This window comes from Callithrix jacchus, chromosome 19 (genome assembly GCF_049354715.1).
Source record: "Callithrix jacchus isolate 240 chromosome 19, calJac240_pri, whole genome shotgun sequence".
In the NCBI taxonomy this organism is placed as follows: domain Eukaryota; kingdom Metazoa; phylum Chordata; class Mammalia; order Primates; family Cebidae; genus Callithrix; species Callithrix jacchus.
The window spans coordinates 27,979,613-28,005,065 of record NC_133520.1 but is presented as its reverse complement, the minus strand read 5'-3'; the positions used below and the strand labels follow the sequence as shown (position 1 = coordinate 28,005,065).

The window sequence follows — 25,453 nt, the reverse complement described above, 5'->3', positions numbered from 1 at the left end:
GAGTTGCCATAGGTCCCAGGGCTGAACCTCCTGAAGTCCCTCTGCTTCTTCCTCAGCTTCTCCCAGTCATTCACCATGAAAGGCTCCACCAGCCATGACGATTTCAAGTTCAAGGTGAGCCGCCGGCAGGCAGTGGATGCGGCAGGGCCAGCCTCCCACAGCCCATTTCCCGCTTACTGTGGCACTGCTCCACCCTCAGCCACAACACAAGATTGTCCCTAGCTGGGTTGGAGGTGCAAAAGAAAATTTAGCCTGGAATTAGGGGTTGTTAAAATATGTAACTTGTTACAGCCCATTTCTTCTGAGGTGGGTGGAAGGAGGGGGAAGTGTCTGGAGTCACCGCTAGCCTCTGTTCCCACCCTGCTAGCAACCGCACCATAACCAGGGTCCCTGCGTTCAAAAACATCACCTCCCCCCACCCCCCAACAATTCTGCCTCATACCCTGGGTCAAAACCTAACTCGAAGTGTCTGGTTACCTTACATGCACACAGTTGATTCAACCATAGGAGAATCAGCAATGAGGAAGTTTACCTAACATTGAGGGATCAGTTTCACTAGACTGAACCAAGACTTATTAAGGAGGACCAGGGCTTATTAAGGAGACAAGGGAATAGCAAACTGGGAATAGCTAACTGTGCATGCTTCTGGGGTAAACTGATGAGCTGGTGAGCAGCACAGAAGTCAGGCTGGGCATTCTGTGTTTACTAGTCCAACTAAGGGCAGTGAAACAATTTCATTTGCTCTGGATGCTTCAGAGACCCTGAGAGTTTTGCCGAAGAGCACAGGTGATGTCTGTCTGGGTTCTTCCATCAGGTCCTCTACCTTAGGTCAAGAGAACACCATTTCTCTTGTTAGAATTTCCAGGCGGGCCTGGTGCAGTGGCTCACCCGGTCATCCCAGCACTTTGGGAGACTGAGGCAAGAGGGTTTTGTGAGCCCAGGAGTTCAAGACCAGCCTGGACGACATGGCGAGACCCCATCTCTACAGAAAAAATTTTTAAATTAGCCAGGTGTGGTGGCCCATGCCTGTAGTCTCAGCTGCTGGGGGAGACTGAGGTGGGGGGATCACATGATCCTGGGAAGTTGAGGCTTCAGTGACCCATTTTACACCACTGCAGTCCACTTTTTTTGAGGCCCTGTCTCAGAAAAATAAAGTAGGATTTCCCCTGGCTTCCCTTTATGTGCCATGCCATTTGGGCAAGTGGATCTACCCTGTTCTTTCTTTCCCAGAGCGAGCCCAAGCTGTCTGCCCAAATGAAAGCTGTGTCGGCTGAGTGCCTGGGGCCCCCACTGGATATCTCCACCAAGAACATCACCAAGTCCCTGGCCTCCCTTGTTGAGATCAAAGAGGATGGCGTGGGCTTCTCCGTCCGAGACCCCTATTACCGGGACAAGGTCTCGCGCACCGTCAGCCTACCTACCCGGGGCAGCACTTTGTAAGGACAGAAGCAGGAATGTGGATTGGGGTGGGGGTGGAGTTGGGTCTGGGCCTCACTGGACTCTTCTGTTCCAGCCCCAGGCAGTCTCGAGGCACAGAGACGTCCCCGCTGACGAGAAGGAAGTCCTACGACCGCGGGCAGCCCATTAGGTGAGAACAGGTTCTAGAATCCGCTCTGGAGTCACGACCAGTCCAGTCCTTGGGTACATGAGAGGCTGTGATATTCTGCTCTGTAGATTACCTTGCACTGTGTAAGCTGGGCCAGCTTGCCTGAGCCATTAGGCTTCACCCAGTGGTCCCTTCCCCACCCTGTCAGGTGTGGACTCAAGAAATGGGCCAGGCATGATGGCTCACACCTGTAATCCTAGCACTTTGGGAGGCTGAGATGGCCAGATCACTTGAGCCCAGGAGTTTAAGACCAGCCTGGCCAATATGGTGAACCATCATCTCTAGTAAAAATATGGAAATTGTCCAGGCATAGTGGCGCATGCTTATAATCCCAGCTACTCGGGAGACTGAGGCATGAGAATGATTTGGACCTGGGAGGCAGAGATTGCTGTGAGCCGAGATCGTGCCACTGCACTGCAGCCTGGGTGACAGAGATTCTGTCTCAGAAAGAAAGAAAAATGAAAAGAAAAAGAAATGTAGTCTCTGTAACATACCTGAAACCACACAGCCGAGCCAAATGCTGGAAACTGCTGCTGTGCACCCAACACAGAGGGCTTTGGAGGGGCTTGGATTGGTCGTTGCACTGATGTGCTTCAGCCCCTTTTCATGACCATGGGTTCTGCGGAGCTTTCAGGTAGGTCTTTTTAAGGCCTTATTGTGTGAGAGGAGATTAGAAATTCTAAGGAAAAAAGAGATCAATGCAGAATGGCAGGGAAGTCCCCAGCTGGTCACCCGCATGCGGGCCAGGCCCACAGAGCAAGATGTTTGGTGGCGCGCAGCTAAATACTGGGAAAGCAAGGGCTCAAGATGGCCTCTTGCCACCTGCCTTGGTGGGAGGCAGGAGGATTGTTTTCTTTTTGGAGATAGGGTCTCACTCCATCACCCAGGCTGCAGTGCAGTGGCACGATCAGGGTCCACTGCCGTCTCCGCCTCCCAAGCTCAAGCGATCCTCCCACCTCAGCCTCTCAAATAGCTGGGACCACAGGCATGCACCACCATGCCCGCCTAATTTTTTTACTTTTTGTGGAGTTGAGGTCTCACCATGTGGCCCAGGCTGGTCTCGAATTCCTAAGTCCCAGCAATCCTCCCACCAAGGCCTTTCGATTTACCGAGATTACAGACATGAGCCACCACACCTGGCCACAAGTACATTTTAACAAATAGGTGACTTTCCAAATATGGAATCTGTGAATGATGAGGATGGATGCTGAAGACAGCATCCAGGAGCTTAGCTGGGGGTTGAGCTCTGAGAATACTGCACAGCCGGCCCTGCCCTGCGGGCCTCACAGCCCTGACAGAAGGTTGAAGCCCAGCACCAAGTGGGGGCCTGTGGGCAGGGATGGTCACTAACAGGCTGCCCTCGTCCCGGCTCACCAGGTCCACAGATGTGGGATTCACACCCCCGTCATCCCCTCCCACTCGGCCCCGCAATGACCGCAATGTCTTCTCTCGTCTCACCAGTAATCAGAGCCAGGGGTCGGCGCTGGACAAGTAAGCAGGGCAGAGGGGCGAGGAGGGAGGGCACCGAGGTGGCAGTGGGGAGCGCGTAGACACTACTTGCTGGAGGAGGGCTTAGGTGGCCAAGCCAACCCCAGCCTGAGGTTCCAGCCCCTCCCAGAGAAACGCCAGGAGATGGCACCAGAGAAATGCCCTGATGCCCTCTCCTGGTGTTTCTCTCCTTCCTGTACTGACTGGGGGCCATTCACCTCCCCTCAGCATGCTGGGCCCTCAGGAGAGGGCAAGAAGGAGGCCGCAGGGATTGGGGCTGGGCAGTTAGGCAGGCTAGCCATGTAGGGCTCTCCGGAGCTGCCCTTTAATCCACCTCTGCTGCTGCTTTGAGTCTGCTCTGAAGCCCCTTCATTCAGCTTCAACCACTCCACTCTATGCACTCTCGCAGCAGAGAGAGACCAGACCAGACCCCCAGGCGCAGGTCCACCTATATTCACAGCTCCTGATACAAGGCTCTGATGTCTAACGCTGTGGTCTGTGTTAACAGCCTCCACTGCATCCAGAAAGCACTCGCCCTGTACTTTACAACCTGCTTTCATATATGTGACTTCATTAGGCTAAGAAACAACCACGCAAATTGTCTTCCCTATTTCACACGAGAGGAAACGAGGCTCAAAGAGGGCGCCAGGGATCTTCACCTAGAAAGTGGCAGGATTGCACTCTCAGCCCGGGACTTCCAGCTCCTGCCTGCTGTGCCTCAGGAGAGGGGAGGACCCTATTCTCCATGTCCTGCTCTGGGCTTTCCAGCATTGCTGGGCCTACCCTGGCCCTGATTTGCTCTCTGCAACCCCCAAGAGGGCTCCTCTCTTAGTTTCCTGAAAGCTTCCCTACCCCAGGGTGACAATGCTGTGTCCTCCAGGGGAGCCTCAGACTAGAAAATACTTGTCCTTGTACCTAGTGCCTGACATTCACCCTCCCCACCTCCCCACAGAAATGCCCCTTCCTGAGTCAAAACACTACTTGAAGAATGCTGAGCCCAGGAGGCAGAGCCCTGCAGACATGGCACCCCAGACACCTCCTTCTCCAAACCTATCTTGGTTCAGGCTGCTGTAGGGGGAGCCAGGGACCACTCCTAGCCCATCTCCATGTGGTTAGAATCAGCAGGTCCCCATTTTGGAAGGACTGGGGTAGGATTGCCCATCCCAGCCTGGTGGTCTTCATGAAGCCTTGGTCTTGTCCGGTGGTCCAGGTCTTAGAGCCTGTGCATGATGCAGAGCCAACTCCAGGCACTGCCCTGTGAGTCCCCGGGAAACAGTGGGCTTTTTAAATAAGTGAGCCCCTGAGGAATTGCTCGAAGGAGCCAGCTCCCAGGGAGGAGCAGGATCAGGCATGGCTTCTTTCAGCCTTGGGCAGGTACAAGCATTGCTGGGGTGGGGCAGGTGCCCCCAGCTTGTGCACTGGGACAGCCAGAGAGCTTGGAACCAGCAAACAGCCCCAGAACCATCTCCCCACGTGTGGGGCTGGTGCCCCCACGTCTCCCCATGGCCCCCTCCACGCTCCTGTCCTGCCAGCCAAGAGACCCTGGTGGCCCACTCCTGGGGGAGAGTCCCAGGTCCCAGGCCAGTCCACCCCGCCTCCTCCCCTGCTCTCCCGAGGCCCTCATTCCTCTGCCTCTCTCCACTCCCCTGGAAGAGAATAACCTGCCCTCTGACCTCCCCATGCTGCTGCTGCCTCTGCGTCCCTCTGTGTGCGTCTCCTCTCACCCCCTAATCCAGCTAATTTTCTGCCCTCCCCAGGTCTGATGACAGCGACTCCTCTTTGTCGGAGGTCCTGAGGTACACACAGAACGTCTCTCGTGTTTGCTTCCCCACTCTTGCTCTCGGCACCCTCTCTTCTCTGCCTCTCACTGCACCCCTCCCGCCTGACACCCGTGTCCTCAGCATGCAGCCCCTCCACTCCCCTCCCTGCTGCCCCCTTTCCAGACCTGTCCCTGTCCCCACCCCTATGGTTCCTCCCTCTCAGGGTGGCCACAAAGCCTTGGACTGCACCGGCTGGAGCTGGGGGCTTGGGGAGGGCACACAGTTGCTTGTTGCAAGCCCTGTTCTCTTCTCCCTCCTCACCTGGGCAGGGAGGGGATGCAGCATGGAGGCTGGGGGATGCTGGGCTGGGCTGAGTGCTCCACCACTGGAAGGCAGGGGAAATGCTAGGGCTGCTCCTTTTGCGAGTGCCAGTGGTGTGCTCTGGGTCTTTTGATTACCCCAGCTTGTGCTGGGGGTGAGCTCTTCAGACATTGGCTCTGGGAGGGGCATCAAGGGGGCAGCGCCCTTTGCCCACACCCTTTGGTACACACAGATCTGTGGGTACCTCCACTCCCTGCAGCCTATGGGTTGGCTGGAGGCCAGTTCTCTTAGCCAGCCCAGCACAACACCCCACAACAGGAGCAAGACTCAGGACCTGGGGCCCAAGCCCCTGGCAAGCCGGGGTCCCCTCATGGGCTGAGAGCTTCCTCGGCTGTCCTGGCGAGCTGCCTCTGCTCCTTGAGCCTCCAGCCCTGGGTGTTGACATCAGGCTTACTGCGGGTCATGAGGCTTTGCCGCCACAAGACGGTAGCCAGCTGGCCAGGCTGTCAGCAGGGCGGGGGAGCGTGGTCCCTTGACGTAGTTCCATAGCCATGCAGTGAGGCCAAACCAGGGTCAGAACGGGGCACTGGAGCAGCTTGGGGAGCTATTTGTGCATGTGGGGCACCCAGCTGGCAGCTAGACTTGTCCAACCACCATCTTCAAGGGCAGGCCTGGCAGAGTCGGGGGGAGCTGTGTGAGAAGCGCCACGGGCAGAACCGTGATCGTTTCAGTAGATCTTTGGCCACAGAGTCACTGTCAGGAGCAGCATTCTCTGGGGGAAAAAACACAGCTGGGATATATTTTCAGACGTAACTCAGCCAGGGTCTCATCCCAGAAGTCCCTCACTGAGAAACATCATCCTCAGAACCTCAAGAAGCTGGATGTGGCAAAATCTTCACGCTTGCGTCAGCCTCATTCCTGCTCCCCCAGTATCAGGGGAGCAAGAAGGTGCTGTGCCAGGTCCATACAGCCCCATTCCAGAGAGTTCCAAACCTGCCCCGAAGCCAAGCCAGCTCCTAAGGGATTTAGCCCTTTATAAATTCCAGTCACAGGTTTGTCCCTGTTGGTCCAAAAGGTGTGTATATGTATGCACATGGCTCTCTGCTTGGAAGATGCCAGCCCCAGAGGCAGTCACTGGCAGAAGGGTTTATTAGAATCAGGGTGCATGGGGTGGCAGCCTCAGCACCCCTCCCTCTCTGCAGCCCTCTCTCACACTTGTTCACTGAAGCAGCACGCAGCTTTTGGTGAGAGCTACAGAGCCCTGCTCTAGCCCCTGGGCCTCTGCCCTGCCCAAATGGGCCCAGGTGTATTCACATCTCAGGATCGAGTCAGGCAGCATCAGGCGGGAACTCTGAACAGAACCCATATTTCCTGCACCTTCTAGCTGTGCCTCACACAGGGTTTGCTTCCCCAGAAGTGCTCAGGATGGCAGCTGACAGATTGCTGATTAAGACAGGCTGTCTCTACTCTGTAGCCCATTCCCAACTCAGACCTTGGTGGAATTTGGCTGGAGTCCTTGAAGCCTCTGTTATTAGGCCCTCATCCCCTCCCTGCCCTGACCCGATCCCATGCACATGCCTCAATCAGCCTGGCCACAGTCTCCCTGGCTAACGAGCGTGCCCTCTCTCCCTCTCTCTCGGGAAGGGGCATCATCTCCCCGGTTGGAGGAGCCAAGGGTGCACGGACGGCCCCGCTGCAGTGCGTCTCCATGGCTGAAGGCCACACCAAGCCCATCCTCTGCCTGGATGCTACAGATGAGTTGCTGTTCACAGGGTCCAAAGGTGCGTGGAACCCCAACTAGCAAGGTAGGGTCAGGATCTCCTGCTTACCCCTGCTTCCATTGTCACAGTGGTCTGTGAAGGAGATAAAAATATACAGCCCCCAGGAGTTGAGGGGGAGTCAATTTGCTTGCTACACTTGTTTCTTACCTTGGCCAAGCCTTCCCTCACACCTGACCTGGTGACTCCATCCAGCGCTTCCTTCGACCTCCCAGGGAAACTTCAGGAAGCTTCTTGGGTGCCCCACCTGTATTTGCACTGCCTGACATCACCCCAGCTCATACATGTAAGCACTCCCTATCATCTCAGCAGCAGCACTCCACAAAGTCACATTCACCTAATTACAGCAACAATGTCAAACATTTTACCAGCAGACAGGCCGGACACAGTGGCTCAGACCTGCAATTGCAGCTCTTTGGGAGGATGAGTTGGGAGAATTGCTTGAGCCTAGGAGTTTGAGACTACCTGGGTGGGCAACATAGTGAGACCCTGTCTCTGCGAAAAATAAAAAATTAATTAGTGACTTGGGCCTGTAGCCCCAGCTACTCAGGAGGCTGAGGCAGGAGGATTGTTTGAGTCCAGGAGGTCAAGGCTGCCATGAGCTGTGTTTGCACGATTGCACTCCAGCCTGGGCAACAGAGCAAGACCCTATCTCAGTAAGTAAATATATAAATAATTTGTTTATTTACTTTTCATTAATTCATTCATTCTTTTACTGACAGAACTAGTCTGTAATAGGCACGCATATTAGAAACACAAGCATAAATATAGATCTCTATGGCAGTAGGGGGATAGCTGTCAATCTAAGTGTGATTGATTGATTCCACATTTTCCCATAACAGTTGCTGGCACTGGTTCATTTAGTGTGTCAGCAATTAGCGTTTGGAGGAACAGGTACCATAAAGGCTTAAGAATTTTGTCTTAGCTGTGGACACCTTAGCAGCATGGCTCACAGAACTCTGGTGCTGGTGGGAAATGTGATTGAGAAGCCCTGGTCTGAAGTTCTTAGAGAATTCTCTCTCCTCTGAGTTTTTTATGAGCACACATACATGCCAGTGAGCACACGTGGGCATGTTTCTTTCAACTCTGGAGCTCTCTGGATCCCTTTCCCCTATCCTGGCAGCCCCTGCAGAGGCAGAGCTACGCCCCCTAGTGGCTGACATCCCTCCCCTCCCTGTCTCTCGCAGACCGAAGCTGCAAGATGTGGAACTTGGTTACGGGGCAGGAGATCGCTGCTCTAAAGGGTCACCCCAACAACGTGGTCTCCATCAAGTACTGCAGCCACTCAGGGCTTGTGTTCTCCGTGTCCACCTCCTACATCAAGGTGTGGGACATCCGGGACTCGGCCAAGTGCATTCGCACCCTCACGTGAGTACCCGCTGCCTGCGTCACAGTGGTGGGCTGCAGCAGACTGGGTGGGGTGCAGATGCTCCCAGCCCATGACCCACTCAGCACAGCACAGCACAGCCTGGCTACATGGGCGCAAAAGCCATTCCCAGCCTATGAATTTGGCTTGACCCTGGGGTACAAGGTGAGATCTCTTAGTTTGGGTGACAGTGTCTGGGGCGGGACCACTAGAGGATTTTTTGGCCTGCCTGGCCTCCACCCACTGCCTAGTCCCCCAAGCCCTGCCTCTTGAAGTGTGTTAGATATCATGCTACGAGTCTGAAAGGGGAGCTGAGGAAACAGGGCGAGCTCCTAAAGCCTTGCTGGCCACTGCCTGTGTAGGTGACCACCCAGCCACAGCCCTGAGCCCTGTCCCGACAGCCTCAGACACAGGCACAGGGCAGGGGAGGCAGAACTGAGACCAGGAGTCTTGTAGCACAAGTAGATTTTTAGCAAAAGTCACACTACATTCTCACATTAACATTGTAAGCTACAGCCTACTAGTTTGATCCTTAAAAAGTAAACAGGCTGGCCAGGCACAGTGGCTCACACCTGTAATCCCAGCACTTTGGGATGCCGAAGTGGGTGGATCACAAAGTCAGGAGTTCAAAACCAGCCTGGCCAACACAGTGAAACCCCATCTCCTCTAAAGATACAAAAAAATTAGCCACGCATGGTGGCATACACCTGTAATCCTGGGTACTCAGGAGGCTGAGGCAGGAGAATCGCTTGAATGCGGGAGGCGGAGGCTATAGTGAGCTGCACACTCCTGCCTGGGTGACAGGGCAAGATTCTGTCTCAAAAAAAAAAAAGTAAACAGGCTGGACACAGTGGCTCATGCCTAGAATCCCAGGTATTTTGGAGGCCAAAGCAGGGGGATCACTTGAGGCCAGGACTGCAAGACCAGCCTTGGCAACACAAGGAGACCCTGTCTCTACAGAAAAAATTTTTTTAATTAACCGAGCATGGTGGTACCTGCCTGTAATCCCAGCTACTCGGGAGACTGAGGTGGGAGGGTTGCTTGAGCCCAGGAGGTTGAGGCTGCAATGAGCCATTTTTGTGCCACTGCACTCCAGCCTGGGCAACAGAGCAAGACCCTGTCTCAATCAATAAAGGAAACAGGATTTTTAGGGCAGTGAAATTTTTCTGTATGATGCTGTAATTGTAGGTGCCCATCATTATACATTTGTTCAAACCCACAGAATGTGCAACACCAAGAGTGAACCCGAACGTAAACTGTGGACTTGGGCAATAACCATGTGTCAGCATGGGTTCCCAATCGAAACAGAGGCAGCTTTTGGTGGGGGGTGTTGATAATGGGAGAGGCTGTGCCTGTCGGGGGGCACTCGAGGAATCTCTGTATCTTATACTGTTTTGCTGGGAGCCTAACACTGGTCTAAAAAATATAAAGTCTTTTAAAAAAAAGTAAACAAGGCTGGGCACAGCAGCTCACATTTGTAATCCTAGCAGTTTAGGAGGCCGAGGTTGGCAGATCACCTGAGATCAGGAGTTCGAAACCCCGTCTCTACTAGAAATATAAAATTAGCTGGGCATAGTGGTGGATGCCTGTAATCCCAGCTACTCAGGAGGCTGAGGCAGGAGAATTGCTTCAACCCAGGAGGCGGAGTTTGCAGTGAGCCGAGATCACACCACTGCACTCCAGCCTGGACAACAAGAGTGAAACTCCATCTCAAATAAAATAAAATAAACAGAATGTGTATTTTAGCTGATGAGGAAACTGAGACTGAAGGAGGTTGATTTCCAGAAGATCCAGGTTCACGCCCAGTCTCACGACTGAGCCTTACCATCTTTCCAAGGCAGTGACCAGGAACACAGGCAGCCCTCATGGGGAGTTGACTCACCAGGACTGGAGTGGAGCTCTCCCCTGGGGCTCACTTATAGGAGAAGCTGTTGTTCTTCTCTGTCAGTCAACGAAGACTTCCTGGGCTGGGCATGGTGGCCCACACCTGTAATCCCAGTACTTTGGGAAACTGAGGCAGGTGGAATGATGAGACCAGCCTGACCAACATGGTGAAACCCCATCTCTACTTAAAATACAAAATTTAGCCAGGCATGGACAGGTGCCTGTAATCCCAGCTATTCAGGAGGCTGAGGCAGGAGAATCACTTGAACCTGGGAGGCACAGGTTGCAGTGAGCCAAGATCGCACCACTGCACTCCAGCCTGTGCAACAGAGCGAGCCAGGATCTCAGGAAAAAAAAAAAAAAAGCCTTCCTGGAAGAAGTGGGGAAGTGGGCTACCTGGGCTGGTCTTAGTAAGGTTTGATTGGTTTCCTGGACTGTGCACATGGATAATTTTGACCTCTGGCCTTGCCTTTCTCCTTCTTGGGCAGGTCTTCGGGCCAGGTGATCTCAGGGGACGCGTGTGCCTCCACATCCACCCGTGCCATCACCAGTGCTCAGGGGGAGCATCAGATCAACCAGATCGCCCTCAGCCCTTCAGGCACCATGCTGTATGCCGCCTCGGGCAACGCCGTTCGCATCTGGGAGCTTAGCAGGTCAGCATGATACCTGGGCAAGGAGGGCTTGGCATGCCCAGGCAAGGTTCCCAGGTCTCGGCTTGGGGGGACCCGCCCTGGGGTGGATAGGACCTCCCCCATGCTGCTGGGCCTGTGTCCTTCCAGTGAGACTGCTGGGATGCAGGGCAGCTCATGTCTAGATTCATGATCTTGCCTTGAGCGGGAGGGGAGGGTGAGTACCCTGACCAGGTCTGTTTGTTCTGGGGTGGACCCCGCCCCCAACCCAGCGTCCCCTCTAATTCACCTATCCTTCACTGGGCCTCTTCCCGCTGCAGGTTCCAGCCTGTGGGCAAGCTGACTGGCCACATCGGCCCTGTGATGTGCCTGACGGTCACCCAGACGGCCAGCCAGCACGACCTCGTGGTGACTGGCTCCAAGGACCACTACGTTAAGGTACCTGGGGCTGCCTTGGCTCTGAGGCCGGGCGGGGGCTTGTCTTCCACTCTCCTCAGTCTTTGCCCTCTATTGCCTTGGGGGTACTCATGAAAAACTGTAAGACTTTGGGGGATGTCTGCTCAAGAAATCACCCCAAAGGAGGCAAGAATTTATGTGCAGAAAGTTATCAATGGCAGCATTATTCTGTAACTGGTGAAAAATTCCTAGTAACTTAGATGTTGAAGGGTAGAATGACTGTCAAATGATGGAAAATCCACCTAATGGGATGCACTGCAACTATTAAAATGATAAAGGTCAACCAAACATGAAGTGTACAAGCAACACTTATTTGTTTGCGCTCTGATTGTGCCGTTGAAAACTGTCCAGATGCGGTCTGAAACTGGCAGGAAACCGGCCAGGCGCTGTGGCTGACGCCTGTAATCCCAGTACTTTGGGAGGCCAAGGTGGGAGGATCACTTGAGGTCAGGAGTTTAAGACCAGCCTGGCCAACATGGTGAAACCCTGTCTCTACTGAAATACAAAACATTAGCCAGGCATGGTGACGCACGCCTGTAGTCCCAGCTACTTGGAGGGCTGAGGCAGGAGAATCACGAGCCTGGGAGACAGAGGTTGCAGTGAGCTGAGATCTCTCCACTATACTCCAGCCTGGGCAACAGAGGGAGACTCTGTCTCCAATAAAAAAAGGAACTGTAAGGAAGCAGGGTTTTCAGGGGTGGTGGGATTGTGATGAATATTTTACTAAAAAACAAAAGAATTCTAGAGGGAGGCTCACACCCCGAACCCGCCTTTCTCCATAGCAGCTGCCTGTTCAGCTGTGGGGTCTCGGCGTGATGAGCTAATTCACCCCTGCATCACTTGAGTTGGTCTCCTCCCACCCCTGCCCCAGTGTCCATGGGAACGGTCATGACCTGAACCTTCAGTGTTCCCAGTCCCTTGGAAGCAGCAGCCCCACCTCCAGAGCCCTCGCCTTTGGGGAAGCGCCTCTCCCCAGAGGGCAGTGGCTGCCACCCTAGCTGGACTCCTGGGTCTTCAGGCCTCTGGGTCCACAGTGCTGCAGGCTCTGCCTTCCCTCCTCCCTCCTGGCCCCTCCTCCCACAGCTGTTCGAGCTGGGCGAGTATGTGACGGGCACCATCGGCCCCACTCACAACTTTGAGCCCCCGCACTACGACGGTATCGAGTGTCTGGCCATCCAAGGAGACATCCTGTTCAGCGGCTCCCGAGATAACGGCATCAAAAAGTGGGACCTAGACCAGCAGGAGCTCATCCAGGTCGGGAGGAAGGGGAGAGGGCAGACCAGGGGAGGGGCTAGACCAGCAGGAGCTCATCCAGGTCGGGAGGAAGGGGAGAGGGCAGACCAGGGGAGGGGCTAGACCAGCAGGAGCTCATCCAGGTCGGGAGGAAGGGGAGAGGGCAGACCAGGGGAGGGGCTAGACCAGCAGGAGCTCATCCAGGTCGGGAGGAAGGGGAGGGGGCAGACTAGGCCCAGGCAGGGCTTTGGAGACCCTGGGGCCCGGACTCACAGATCCTCAGGCCAGATGGCTTTCAGAGCTCCCCAAGCCCTCCTGTTCTTCCTCTTCCTCCTCTGTCTCCATCCTCCCTTGCCTACCCTCGGCCTCTCCTGATGCCCCATCTCCCCCTCAGGCAACCTGCTTTCAGAAAAGCCTTTGCTCTCAGCTCTTGGGTTTGAAAGTGAAGCTCAGTTACCTCGTTCCTTTCCTAGGAGCGTTTGTGTTTTAGCCCGACCCATGTGAGGGATAAAGGTTCTCCGCCAGGGCAGGATCTCAGGCTTGAACCTGGAAAGCAGAGCAAAGGGACCCATCTCTGACCCCCTGAAGCCCACAGCACAGGCCACTCCAGCATGCCTCCTGGAACCAGCGTTGCCTGCCTGTATGGCAGGTCTACAGGCCGGGGGAGCCTGGAAATAGCTCTACTACTAGCAAGAGGGGCCCTGGGGCAGGTCCTCTCCCTCACAGCCCCCCAGCCCTCACCAGCCCTGATCCTCCCACAGCAAATCCCCAACGCACACAAGGACTGGGTGTGCGCCCTGGCCTTCGTCCCAGGCCGCCCCATGCTGCTGAGCGCTTGCCGTGCAGGCGTCATCAAGGTCTGGAATGTGGACAACTTCACGCCCATTGGTGAGATCAAGGGCCACGACAGCCCCATCAATGCCATCTGCACCAATGCCAAGCACATCTTCACAGCCTCCAGGTGGGTGCTGGACAGAGAGGTCTGCCTCTGCTCCCCCTCATCTCCTGGTATGGGCAGGGGAGGCTGGGAGTCTCAGGGCCCTGCAGCTGGCCCCACAGGCTCAGTTCACAGAGCAGATTCCATTGTGGCCTCGTCTGCATACCTAGCCCGTGCCAGCCTTCACTGGATGCCCACCATGTGCTGGGCGCTGTGCTAGACAGGGGAGGAGGAAGGTACTGGGCCCCGGGCCAGGCCTTGCCCACTTGTCTCCAAGCCTTTCCTACCCTCCCAGCTGCCCTGGCTGTCTTCCTGGTCCAGGTATCTCTCAGAGCACAGAGCAGCCCTGCCAGCCCTCAGACCCGGCCTCTCACACCCCCAGCTCACCCCCTGCGTGGGGAGCACCAGCCCTCTGTCCCATGGGGTGCTACTCAACGGCTTTCTTTCTCGTTCCGACTTTTTCCCTTCTCTCCCTTCCCCTTCTTATCTCCTCCTGCCTCTCCCCTCTGTCCTCGCCTCTCTCCGCCCACAGTGACTGCCGGGTAAAGTTGTGGAATTACGTCCCTGGACTCACCCCCTGCCTTCCTCGCCGAGTCCTGGCCATAAAGGGCCGCGCCACCACCATGCCCTGACCCTCCCCATCTCTCCCTGTCTCCTCTCTCATTCTTCCCCTCTTTCCTTTTCCCTCTCTTTCCCCACTTCGATCTGAGCTGCTTCTTCACGGTATGAGATTATTTTACTTCCTTCTTCCTCTCCCTTCCTGTCCTGCCTGGCCCAGAGAGGTGCCCCGCCCATCCTTCCTGCTCCCACCGTCCTCCCCCCAGCATGAACAGTGGGACAGGCCCCAGGAGATGGGTACCGGGAGCAGGGAGCACAGCAGGAGCCTTCAGGCCTGGACAAAACAAAACACCAAAAAGAACAAAAGAAAACCCAGAGCTAGGCTCCTCCGGGGCCTCTGAGTGCACAGTCTCTCCATCTGCCCAGCGCCCCACCACCTGCAGCCCACCTTCCCATAAGCAATGCTTGCCTCCCAGCCCCAGCCACATTTGGGGAGTTTGGGGAACTCAGTTCATCCTCTACTTTTGGGGGCAGACAGCCAAGCCCACTACAAGAGCTGACCCACACCCCCGACTTTGTCCTCCACCCCAGTGACCTGACGGTGAAGTTCTGGAGTGCCCGGCGCTTACCCCACAGCATGCCACCCTAGGAGTGAGGTCAAAGGGATGCCCCTGGACCCTCGACCCCAGCAGCCTGGACAGCATGGAAGGGAAGCTGTGACCTGGCCGATGGGGCCGGCTGCCCTGGGGACAGAGGGCGTGGCCCCCACTCCTGCCCTCCTCCCTCTCCCTTGGCCTTCCCACAGGACACTGTTCCCACCATCCCTCCCCTGCTTCTCAGGAGCCTCTGGGTGAGAGAGAGGCTGGGGAGGAAATTAAGCTGTGAAGCCAAAGGGCATTCTCTCTCCTCATTCCTCTCCCTGCAGTCCTGGCCACAGTGTCTCCTGCTGAATTGGCTCTGCCCCCTTTCCAGGCCTTTGGTCCAGAGGTGGGGCCCGGTGGGGAGGCGCAGCCGCCAGGCCCCATCCTTCCCTCCGAGGACCTGGCCTCCCCGCATCTCCCAGCCCAGCCTCTAGAGTCATTGCACCTGCCTCTGAGCCCAAAAAGATAGTCCTCAGGTAGCTAAGGAAACCAGGTGTGGGCAGCTGGGCCTTACAGCTAACCCTTAACCTCTGGCCACCCGCAGAGAGTCCCAGCTGGCCCAACAGTTCCCAACATCCCTTCAGATGGGGCCAAGGTGGAGCTGCTAGAAAGATTCCTTTGGGGAGATGGTCAGAAATACTTCAGTTATTTATTATTTTTTTTATTTTTATTTTTTGCTGTTGCCTCCTGGAAACTGACTTGAAGTTTCTTCCCACATATTCTCTCCCTCAGCTCTTGGGGGCCAGAAATCCCGAAGGGAGTCTGCTGCCCTCCAGGGCCACCTCCTCTGCTTTGCAGAGGAGGGAACGGTTCCTTCGACTCTGCAGCCCCAAAACAGACCCCAGGGAGCCTTCTAGCTTACCCTTGGCCTCTAGGCCGCCTGACGCTCAGTGCCTTCCTCCATCCCGGGGCCTGGCACCCGTACTGGGCAGCCTTATACCAGCCATGCCCACACCACCACATGTGTCTTCTCACTTTCAACATCTCGTGCCCAGCGCCCCCCAGGAAGGCAGGGGCGCTCACCCCACAGCCCAGGCCCCAGGGTTCTGCCCCAGAGTCCTGCGTGGGCCATGTAGGAAGCAGCATGGGGCTGTGTCTGCTGGGAGGTGGCTCAGATGGGGAGGATGGCCCAGCACTCTGGTCCCTGTCCCTCCCCAGCCCTCCATTCCCCTACTGGGCCAGGCACATGTGCTGGGCACTGCGCTAGGCAGGGGAGGAGGAAGTCTCTCCAGCTTCTTTGTCTCTGGTTATTGAGGAGACACACTTTCAGCCTTAAAAATGGCGTGGAGTGCAGGCCCTCCCTTGCCGCAGATGACCGAGGAAGAGGGAGTTGGCAGAGTTTCTCTGCCCTGGGGCTGGGAACGCTGAGCTCCAGGGAGGTTGCTAAATCAGTGTTCAGGCACCCCCTGTTGGGGAAACTCTGGAATTACAAGAGTGGGCCTTGGGAGGGACTAAGCTCCATCCTCTCCCCTGCCCCACCCCCACCCAAAGCCACCCACCGTTTTTCCGTTGCTTCACTGGTCTTCTGCTTCCTGGCTTCAGTCTGGGAGTCAGGAGCCAGCCCCCACTCCCTTCAGAGGACGCAGTGAGGTTTGGACTCTCCGGAGGTGGCTCTGCGGTTCTGCCCGTGGCTCCTCTCTGTCTTGGGCCGGCCAGAGCACCTGGAGCCCTCTCTATGTGGTGCCCAGTGTTGGGGGGAGGCAGGCCCCAGTGGAAGCTATGTGAGGCCTGGTCGCTTCCCCGTGCCCTCCTCCGAGCTGCCACAGAGACGAAGAAGGCTGACCTGCTGGTGCTGGCCCTGCTGGATGTAGTATTGAGGTCTGGGCAGCTGATGGCAGGAAGGAGACCCCTCAGATGCTGGTCTCCTGGGACGTGGACAGTCTGTCTGCAATGACTGGAAATCCTTCTTCCTCTGGCCACCCCGGAGGTGCTGGGCGGCCCCTTTAGCTCCGAGACGTGGCTGCAAATCTCTTCCCACTCATCTCTGTCCCTCCCCGCCTGAACAGAAAGTTTTGACCTTGCAACCTGTAAGAAAGAATCTGTCCGCATGACTGTTTACAAGCTATAGAAACACATAAGACTCTGTCCCCTGAGCTCCCGCAAGGGCCGGGGATGCCCCACCTGGGGTGACTGCACTGTAGCTGCAAGGCCTGGTCTTGCACCACATGTGATCTTTTGGCCCCGCGAGAGGTGCTCATCATCATTGCCCGTTTTCTGCTGTTTCCCATGGGTCAGCTACCTCACAGCGGGGCAGGCTCTGCTGTTCTGGCAAGCGTCATTGACTCTAAACTTGAAGTCCTTCGGGAGACCTGAGCCCGACGTCCCTGAGACATCCCGAGTTGTGCTCCGTGAGAGTTGGCGTCTGCCCACTCAGGGATGTCCCAGGTCCATAGTTAGGGGCAGGCCCCCAGCTCCACTCACTGCACAAGCTCCCTAAGTGTTGGAAGCACAAAATGGTCGTGACTGAGCACAATGGCAGGGTCCCGCAGGCACACTCGGCAGATCCAGCTCGGGAGGCTCCTCCCAGCTTGGCTCTGTCCAAAGTGAGGTTGGGGACGGCCATGTCTGGGACAGGGGTCTGTCCTTGCTCAGTCCAGGCCTTGGCTCATGGCTCATCCTAATTCTGGGATTTCTAATCTTACTTCATGCCCTTCTGTGCCCATCTAAGACTTGAGGCTGAGCCCCGTCAGGCCCAGCCACATCTTTACGCCATGGGAGCAGGAGTAAAGTCCTCTCTAAACCTCACCCCCCTCAAACCTCTAACTGCCTGAGTTCAGGCTGAGTCCTAGCCCTAGTGAGCCTAAAGACCTTGGACTCAGATTCCCTGTCTCCTGGGTCAAGCCTCGCTCCGTGCTTGTGAAGCTTCTGAGTGTATTCCCCGGATAGAAGGAGTCTTCGTCCCCTCTGCCTTCGGGCCTCTTCAGCACAGTCCTGTGCCAGGGCCCTGTCCTCACCATCAGCCACATCAGTATTTGCTTTCCTGTGAGTGACTAACTCCTCTGAGGCAGCCGGAACTCTCAAAGGCAGCGCCTGGAGTTGCCTTGCAAGATTTCCAAGGAAGGCGGAAAGGCTGACGGGAGAAGGCTGGCACACCCGAGCCTTTGAGGTGGTCAGCCCCTTGGGAAGGGACAGCTGTGGGTCCGGGAGTGGCCTCATTCCAGATGCAGCCTAGGAAACCCTTCACCCTCAGCTGTCCAGCCCTGCTGCCAGTCCAGGCTGTGTGGCCTGGGCAGAGGGCAGTTTAAAGCACAAAACCGCATGGGGGAAAGGTGAGGTCACTGGGACTTTCTCCTGTGCCTGATGTGATGGAGACAGGCAGGCAGCCGCAGTGAAGTTAAGGAACCTCACGCTGCTTTGCCCTGCCAGCTCTCTGCATCCCCGATGTCCAGGCTGGGAGTGGGCATAGCCCCTGGTTGTTGCTTGTGCCCGGTCTGTTCGCCATTGTGTGTGTGTGTGTTGGGGGGCAGAGGCCACCCTGCAGGAGCAGTGCGTTTCTCCTCACAGGCTGACCCAGACCTGTGGGGTGTGTCGCTTTGCCATCCCAAACAGGCAGCTGTGCTGCTCTCCTCCCTTGGCATAGCCTCCTGGTCATCGGCCGCTGCCCTGCAGGCCTTCCTGTGCCTGACCCTCCTCTCCCAACTCCCAGATCCTTCCCTGCCCTCGTGTGCGAGAGAGATTGTGCAGGAAAGTTCTGCTTCTTCTTTGACATCTTCGTTCTGCCCCCTGCCCCATCCCCAGCACTCATGATCTTGAAGCCCCCACCACACCCTAGCTGAGTCCTGTGAATCATGTCCTGAGGGCCTTGCAGAGAAGTAGGAAGTAGAAACTGCTCCACAAAGAGCCGAGAACACCCCTGAGATCGGGGCCCTGCCCTGCCACCAGCTCTTCTGATAATTGCGCCCTGCTCAGGCTGCAGGGTTTCATCCGGCTCTTGCCATCCCCCGAGATATGGCTGGCACAAGGTGTATATATGTTTTGTACCTCTGCCGATGGCTGTACATAGTGTATGAAAGTTATTTAAGCTTCATGTTGTACATTTCTGTTCCTAGATTGGATGTGAGTGTTCTAAATTGTCATAAATAAAACCTGAATGACCAATGTCTGTGGAGCCCCCTCTGAGGGGCTGCTGACTTTTGGCTGGGGCCTCCGGAGAGGCAGTGGGTTGCGGGGTGGCGGGGTGAGTGGGTGAGTGGGTATACAGCAGGCCTCTGGGGCTGGGCCTAGCCTGATGAGAACTTTCTGAGCTGTAGTTTGGGGCTTCAGCAGTTAGGAAGCAGAGAGCTTTGAGAGCATCACATTCTCCTCCAGTCTCCTGATACTGCCTCCGGGGGCTGGTGCAGCAGCCAGGAGAGTAGGCAGCAGCATTTCTGGCCCACCTACTATATTCTAGGCTCTGTTCAGAGCGGTTTTCATCGTGTCTTCACTGCCCTGTGTGACAGGTAACAGTCTCATTTTATGAAATGAGAAAAGTCTCAGGATGGACGTGATTTACCCATGATCACAGCTAGTAAGGAGAGAGCCAGGTTCTGCATCCAGAGCTGCCTCACAGCAGCCTTTGCCTTTGACTAATGCAACACATGCCTCCCTAGGGCCTGCGCTGCGCTGTGGTGCACGCAGACACGTCTCAGTCCCCTGCCACTTATGGAAAGAAGGCAAGACTATAAAAAGATCATAGGAGAAAACAGCTCCACAAAGGTCATTATTATTATTTGTTTAATAGAGATGGGATCTCACTATGTTGCCCACGCTGGTCTCTTAACTCCTGGGCTCAAGCCCTCCTCCCATCTCAGCTTCCCAAAGTGCTGGGATTACAAGAGTGAGCCACCATGCCTGGCCAGGATTTTTTTTCTAGATCAGTGCTTTTCAGTCTTTAAGAACCCATATTCCCTTTTGGTTTTTTGTGGGGTTTTTTTGTTTTGTTTTGTTTTGAGATGGAGTTTTGCTCTTGTTACCCAGGCTGGAGTGCAATGGTGCGATCTCGGCTCACCGCAACCTCCGCCTCCTGGGTTCAGGGAATTCTCCTGCCTCAGCCTCCTGAGTAGCTGGGACTACAGGCATGTGTACCACCATGCCCAGCTAATTTTTTGTATTTTTAGTAGAGACAGGGTTTCACCATGTTGACCAGGATGGTCTCGATATCTTGACCTCGTGATCCACCCGCCTCGGCCTCCCAAAGTGCTGGGATTATAGGTGTGAGCCACTGCACCCAGCCCCATATTCCCTTTTGATAACCATGAATTGTTTCACCAACTCCTGGAGATTCCAGCCCATCCCCTTGGCAGAGAGGCAGAGAGCCCGTGACTGATTAAAAAGCTTAACTTCTGGCCAGGCACGTGGCTCACACCTGTAATCCTATCACTCTGGGAGGCTGAGGCAGGTGGATCACGAGGTCAGGAAATCGAGACCATCCTGGCTAACACGGTGAAACCTCGTCTCTACAAAAAAATACAAAAAATTCGCCAGGTGTGATGGCATGCACCTGTAGTCCCAGCTACTCAGGAGGCTGAGACCAGAGAATCACTTGAACCCGGGAGACAGAGGTTGCAGTGAGCTGAGGTTGTACCACTGCACTCCAACCTGGGCAACAGAACAATACTCTGTCTACAAAAAAAAAACAACTTAACTTCTGATTTTTGTGTCAGAAATACAATAGGGTCTCTCTTTGCTTTGTTACCCAAATATAAAACCAAATTGCTTCCTTCTTCAGCCTGCACAAGTCCCCCACTGCGTGTCCAGACTTATGGCTGGGACGAGTGCTCTGGCCAGGGAATTCCTCGAGTCCGTAGGAGACAGAGGTCACCGTGGGTGGAAGGTTGAGGGCTTCCTGGGGAAGGTTTCCTCCAGAGAGGCTTCCAGTCCTCAAACAGAAGGGCCTTGGCGAGTGAGAGAGGGACCCGGAGCCATCGAGGGAGACACAAGTGGGCAGAGTTGCCCTGATTTGCCAGCCCTGCTGGTGGGCACAGAGCTGCCTGCCCCGGAAGCAGAGTGGCTTCTTGCGGATAGCTGTTTTGGCTGGCTGACCTGGCATTACCCGTGCCACTCCCCGCCCCACCCTCAATCCCCACAGGCCCATATTTTACATGGGATGCTGCCTGACAGTGGGACAGAGTCTACTGTGAACTGCAGGGAGTGACACCTGGCCACAGCCAGCTGCAGGCTGGGCAGGGTGTGTGGGAGAGAACCAGAGACTGGCCGCTGGGGAACTGGTCAGGGGCCGGCCCTGGAGTGGACTCCAGCCAGCTGGTTCCTCCCTGCCACTGCGCTCCTCCCCATAACCCCTAAGAAGTTTCACAGCACAAGGTAATTTTTCCAAATGCAGGTCACCCTGTCTCTCGAGGATGCCAAGGCTTTTGCAGGGTGCAGTGGGGGACAGGAACAGAGGATTAAGAGATTCTTCTTTTAATGTGGGGTGTTGTTTTGTTTACAGATTACATGCATAATATCTGCTTACTTTAGAAAATTTGGAAAACAAGAAATTGCCAAGAAAAATCCCATTTAGGATATAAGGTATGGGGCAGCTTTCCCAGGCACAATCGAACAGCACCTCTCAGAATGTGGTAAGAGCCATTCATTGTCAGAACTAGGTGGCATCTTAAAAGGTGATTTTTCCTCAGCCACTGAAGTTGAGTTTTTTTTTCTTTTTCTTTTTTTGAAACAGAGTCTCACTGTGTCACCAGGCTGGAGGGCAGTGGTGCCATGTCGGCTCACTGAAACCTCCACCTCCTGGGTTCAAGCGATTCTCCTGCCTCAGCTTCCTGAGTAGCTTGGACTACAGGAGTGCACCACCTGCACCCAGCTAATTTTTGTATTTTTAGTAGAGACAGGGTTTCACCTTGTTGGTCAGGCTGGTCTCAAACTCCTGACCTTGTGATCCTCCCACCTGGGCCTCCCAAAGTGCTGGGATTACAGGCGTGAGCCACTGCACCCAGTGCAGTTGAGTTTTAAAAAACAAAGATAATGTTTTCCAACTCTCTCAGTTTACACATTTGCATTTTACAGAATGAAGGCCCAGAGAGGCCAACAGAGTTGGCCAAAGTCATCCTGGGACAGAGATGGCCCTAGAATCCACTACTTTCCATGCATTCATTACCTCATATTTTTTACGTTATACTAGACCAAAGTGAGGGGGTGGCTTGTAGGGGTGTCAGAACAGTCTATGAGGTGGGCTTCACCCCAATGCACTTGACCTGTTAATAGGTTTTGAATAAGAGCTACCTTTTTTTTTTTTGAGATGGAGTTTTGCTCTTGTTACCCAGGCTGGAGTGAAATGGTGCGATCTCGGCTCACCGCAACCTCCGTCTCCTGGGTTCAGGCAATTCTCCTGCCTCAGCCTCCTGAGTAGCTGGGATTACAGGCATGCGCCACCATGCCCAGCTAATTTTTTGTATTTTTAGTAGAGACTGGGTTTCATCATGTTGACCAGGATGGTCTCGATCTCTTGACCTCGTGATCCACCTGCCTCAGCCTCCCAAAGTGCTGGGATTACAGGCATGAGCCACCACGCCCGGCCAAGAGCTACCTTTTATCATTGCTTGTAACAAAGCAAAACTGCCCTGGCAGAGGTGGGGCACTGCAGGGCAAGCATCCGGGCCTGAGTATGGACATCTGAGGTGTGGTTTGGGCTGTGCCAGGGCCACCCATGGTGGTTTTCTATAGAGCAGCGCTGTCCCTGGCTCTGTGGTACCCAAACTCTGATTTTCCGGGATGTTTTGTGAGCTCACTGACAACGCTTTAACAAATCACTTTCCTGCTTCAACCAACCAGAGTGCACTCTTGCTTAATCTCACAACTGCATTCTAGAACACCTCATGCATGCCAACATTACTTTCCCCATGGCTCATTGTTGAAGTTGGTTCAAAAGAAACTGCTTGCTCTGTCCGCAGACCATGTGTCTGAATGGGAGAAGGGAACAGAGAGGCATAGCAGGAAAGGTCAGCCCGGACCCAGATGTTTGTTGGAGGGAAGGTGGCTCACAAGTGGCTCTACCCCAGAAGGCCAAGAATTGACTGGAAAGACAGCATGATAGCTATTTTCACAAAGTTGCATGCTTTTTCCTTTTATGATGAAGATTCTGCAGGGATACATCTCCATTTCTAGTATAGGACCCAGGAATCTGGCCCCATTGTCACAGGGTCTAATGGCCAGGCCTACATCTGAGACCCAAGAATGCAGGCTCAGAAGTAGCGCCTTTGGGGTCTCCTCCTGGAGAAGCAGGATGGGGGTTGCTTAGCCAGTAGCAGCTTCTTGGCGTCCAGGATATAGAAAGTCTGCGTGGCGAGGCAGCTGACCGTGGGGTCAGAGTCTCTCTGCATGTGTCTTAGGGCTGCAACAAAGACATAGAAAGGCTAGTGGGCTGGGCAGGAGGGTCTAGGCCTTGCGTTGCAGAGAGGTACCAGGCCATGGGGTCAGGACTGGCGGATTTGAAACTATGAACAGGAGTTTCTTCTGGGAGTCCACAGTCTCCGTCACAAGCAAGACTACATAGCCACCATGTGCACAGGGAGATGCGAGGCCCACGTGCTCCTCACCCTGCACCCATTGCCAACCCCCACTCCTCTCTGCACAGGGAGATGCGAGGCCCACGTGCTCCTCACCCTGCACCCATTGCCAACCCCACTCCTCTCTGCACAGGGCGATGCGAGGCCCACGTGCTCCTCACCCTGCACCCATTGCCAACCCCCACTCCTCTCTGCACAGGGAGATGCAAGGCCCACGTGCTCCTCACCCTGCACCCATTGCCATCCCCTCACTCCTCTCTACTGGCCCTCCCTGGACCTGTGTCCCCTCTTCCCCATAAAATAGCTGTGCATGAAGTCCTCTGCAGCCAGGGGCTCAACCACACATGGGGGCTCAATGCTGTCTCTCCCACGAGAAGCCCAAGGGAGGCTCCTGGTTGCTGGATGGTCTCTGTGGTGGCGAGGGTGTGAGTGAACATGGGGCAGGGGGCTCTGACCAGCACCTCAAAACTGAAGCGCCTTGAGATGAGTCCACCTCTTCACTCTTCTGGATAATCATTTTTGTGAGGCCATCTGCCCATTGTTCCTAACTTTTGAGCATTCCTCCCCAACACTGGTGCTGCCAAAAGACGCAAGGAGGAGGAGAGCGGGCTGCCACTCACCCGTGTGCGCCTCGTCAGTGTCATCCATCTCTTCCAAGTCAAGGGTTTGGAGAATCTGTCCTACAGGGGCACACAGAGGCACCTCAGAGCCCCCACAAAGAATCACTGGGGCCCTGGCTGCAGGTGCTCTTGTCCCCTTTCCCAAAACACTCACCATGCTCTCCTTTTTCTTGTCTTCCCCTCCCTTGGCCACCAGCCTCAGGTTTGAACTTTTCCCATGAAGTTGAACTTGTGTTCCCTTGATTCTCTGAAGGATTCTCAGCAAATTGGGCTGGGTGAAGGAGTGGACACACCTCTCCCCAAAGAGCTCTTGCCTGGGGTGATCTGAGGCAGTCCCCCACCTACCTCTGAACTGCCCCGACTCAGTAGCTCCCAGACCACAATGCCGCACCCTTTGGCTATCTGCTGACTACAGGGGAGGGAGCAGGAGGCAGAGGTAGGCACTCCCACCTCCACTCTTACCCCCCAACGAAATCCCCATGGGTTCTGTCTCTCCTCATGTCTTGGGTGCTCAGTCTGCTTAAGGGACCCTACAACGAGGACAAAGTGGCTCCCAGAAGGCCAAAGGCCATACCTGCAAACCACACAGCTGCCCAGCGGACGGGAACCTGGGGGCTGCTGAAACACGCCACACACTGCTTCAGAAACCAGAGGGCTTTGTTCGTCTCCTGCTCCAGCTGTAACAAGAGGGGTCAGATTATGGAAAGGACCCTCAGACAGTTTTCAGATTACACTGGAGCCATCTCCTGAGTGCAAAAATCCATCAAAACCTTCTCCATCTCCATCCCCTCCTACCCCAGCTCCTGAAATCTTCTTTCTTTTGTGAAGCCTTCCTGGACTGCCCATGCTGCAGGGATCACACTCTGTGGCCTTGACTCAGTTTGAGCATGAAACTCATAGACTGGCCCCAGTGTTTGGCTCATACATTTTTTTCTCTCCTACTCCCAATAATAGAAGAGTGAGGCCGGGAGTAGTGGCTCACGCCTGTAATCCAAGCACTTTGGAGGCCAAGGCGGGCAGATCACCTGAGGTCGGGAGCTCAAGACCAGCCTGACCAACAGGGTGAAACCCCGTCTTTATTAAAAAAAAAAAAAAAAAAAAAAGAGTGAAGCCTATTGTTTAAATCCCATTTATTTCTATCTTATCTTAAACCTTCAACCTCATATGCTTGAGGTTGCAGAAGATCATGCCTACAGAATTCTGTTTAAGCAGAGCCTTAGTCACATGAATGCGAAGATGGGAACAATCTCAGTGTTCCAAAAAAGAGGAGGGGGGAGGGAGGGAGTGGGGCAAGGGTTGAAGAACTATCTATGGACTATGTTCACTCCTTGGGGATGGAAATGTTAGAAGCACAAACCTCATCATCACACAGTACACCCACGGAACAAACCCGCACCCATACCCCCGAATCTAAAATTTTTAAAAGAGGCCAGGCACAGTGGCTCACGCCTGTAATCCCAGCACTTTCAGAAGCCAAAGCAGGAGGATCTCCTGAGCTTGGGAGTTCAAGACCAGTCTGGGCAACACAGTGAAACCCTATGTCTACTAAAATAAAGAAGTTAGCTGGGCGTAGTGGCACGTGCCTATACACTTAGTTACTCAGGAAGCTGAGGCAGGAGAATCGCTTGAACTCAGGAGGCAGAGGTTGCAGTGAGCTGACGTGGCACCGCTGCACTCC

The 25,453-nt window shown here is 54.9% G+C and overlaps 2 protein-coding genes and 1 pseudogene across 8 annotated transcripts in view; 2 read left to right on the top strand and 1 right to left on the bottom strand.

Moving 5' to 3' along the window:
• KIF21B (kinesin family member 21B) overlaps positions 1–18,759 on the top strand; it is a 54,209-nt gene extending 35,450 nt beyond the window's left edge. The window contains exons 24-36 of one of the 5 annotated variants that reach the window (XR_008478015.2): positions 57–114; positions 1,231–1,436; positions 1,514–1,588; positions 2,984–3,097; positions 4,852–4,890; positions 6,820–6,956; positions 8,141–8,321; positions 10,692–10,856; positions 11,153–11,270; positions 12,372–12,542; positions 13,283–13,482; positions 13,991–14,181; positions 14,608–18,759. Coding sequence is in view for 4 of the 5 variants with exons in the window: in XM_054248327.2 (XP_054104302.1) it covers positions 57–114; positions 1,231–1,436; positions 1,514–1,588; positions 2,984–3,097; positions 4,852–4,890; positions 6,820–6,956; positions 8,141–8,321; positions 10,692–10,856; positions 11,153–11,270; positions 12,372–12,542; positions 13,283–13,482; positions 13,991–14,090 (1,564 nt within the window). In the remaining variant the exon portion in view is untranslated. Of the gene's footprint in view, positions 1–56; positions 115–1,230; positions 1,437–1,513; positions 1,589–2,983; positions 3,098–4,851; positions 4,891–6,819; positions 6,957–8,140; positions 8,322–10,691; positions 10,857–11,152; positions 11,271–12,371; positions 12,543–13,282; positions 13,483–13,990 lie in introns of all 5 variants that reach the window. The other 4 variants (XM_054248329.2, XM_054248327.2, XM_054248330.2 and 1 more) reach the window with 4 other exon arrangements.
• LOC144580384 (uncharacterized) lies at positions 15,281–18,759 on the top strand (annotated as a pseudogene).
• Positions 18,760–21,657: 2,898 nt separating this feature from the next.
• LOC103789276 (maestro heat-like repeat-containing protein family member 7) overlaps positions 21,658–25,453 on the bottom strand; it is a 49,152-nt gene continuing 45,356 nt past the window's right edge. For 2 of the 3 annotated variants that reach the window (XM_078356783.1, XM_035280669.3), the window contains 3 exons: positions 24,350–24,452; positions 23,776–23,835; positions 21,658–22,980 (listed from right to left, as the gene is read on the bottom strand). In XM_078356783.1, coding sequence (XP_078212909.1) covers positions 22,832–22,980; positions 23,776–23,835; positions 24,350–24,452 — 312 coding nt within the window. In that variant the 3' untranslated portion in view covers positions 21,658–22,831. Of the gene's footprint in view, positions 22,981–23,775; positions 23,836–23,929; positions 24,453–25,453 lie in introns of all 3 variants that reach the window. The other variant, XR_004736866.3, reaches the window with a different exon arrangement.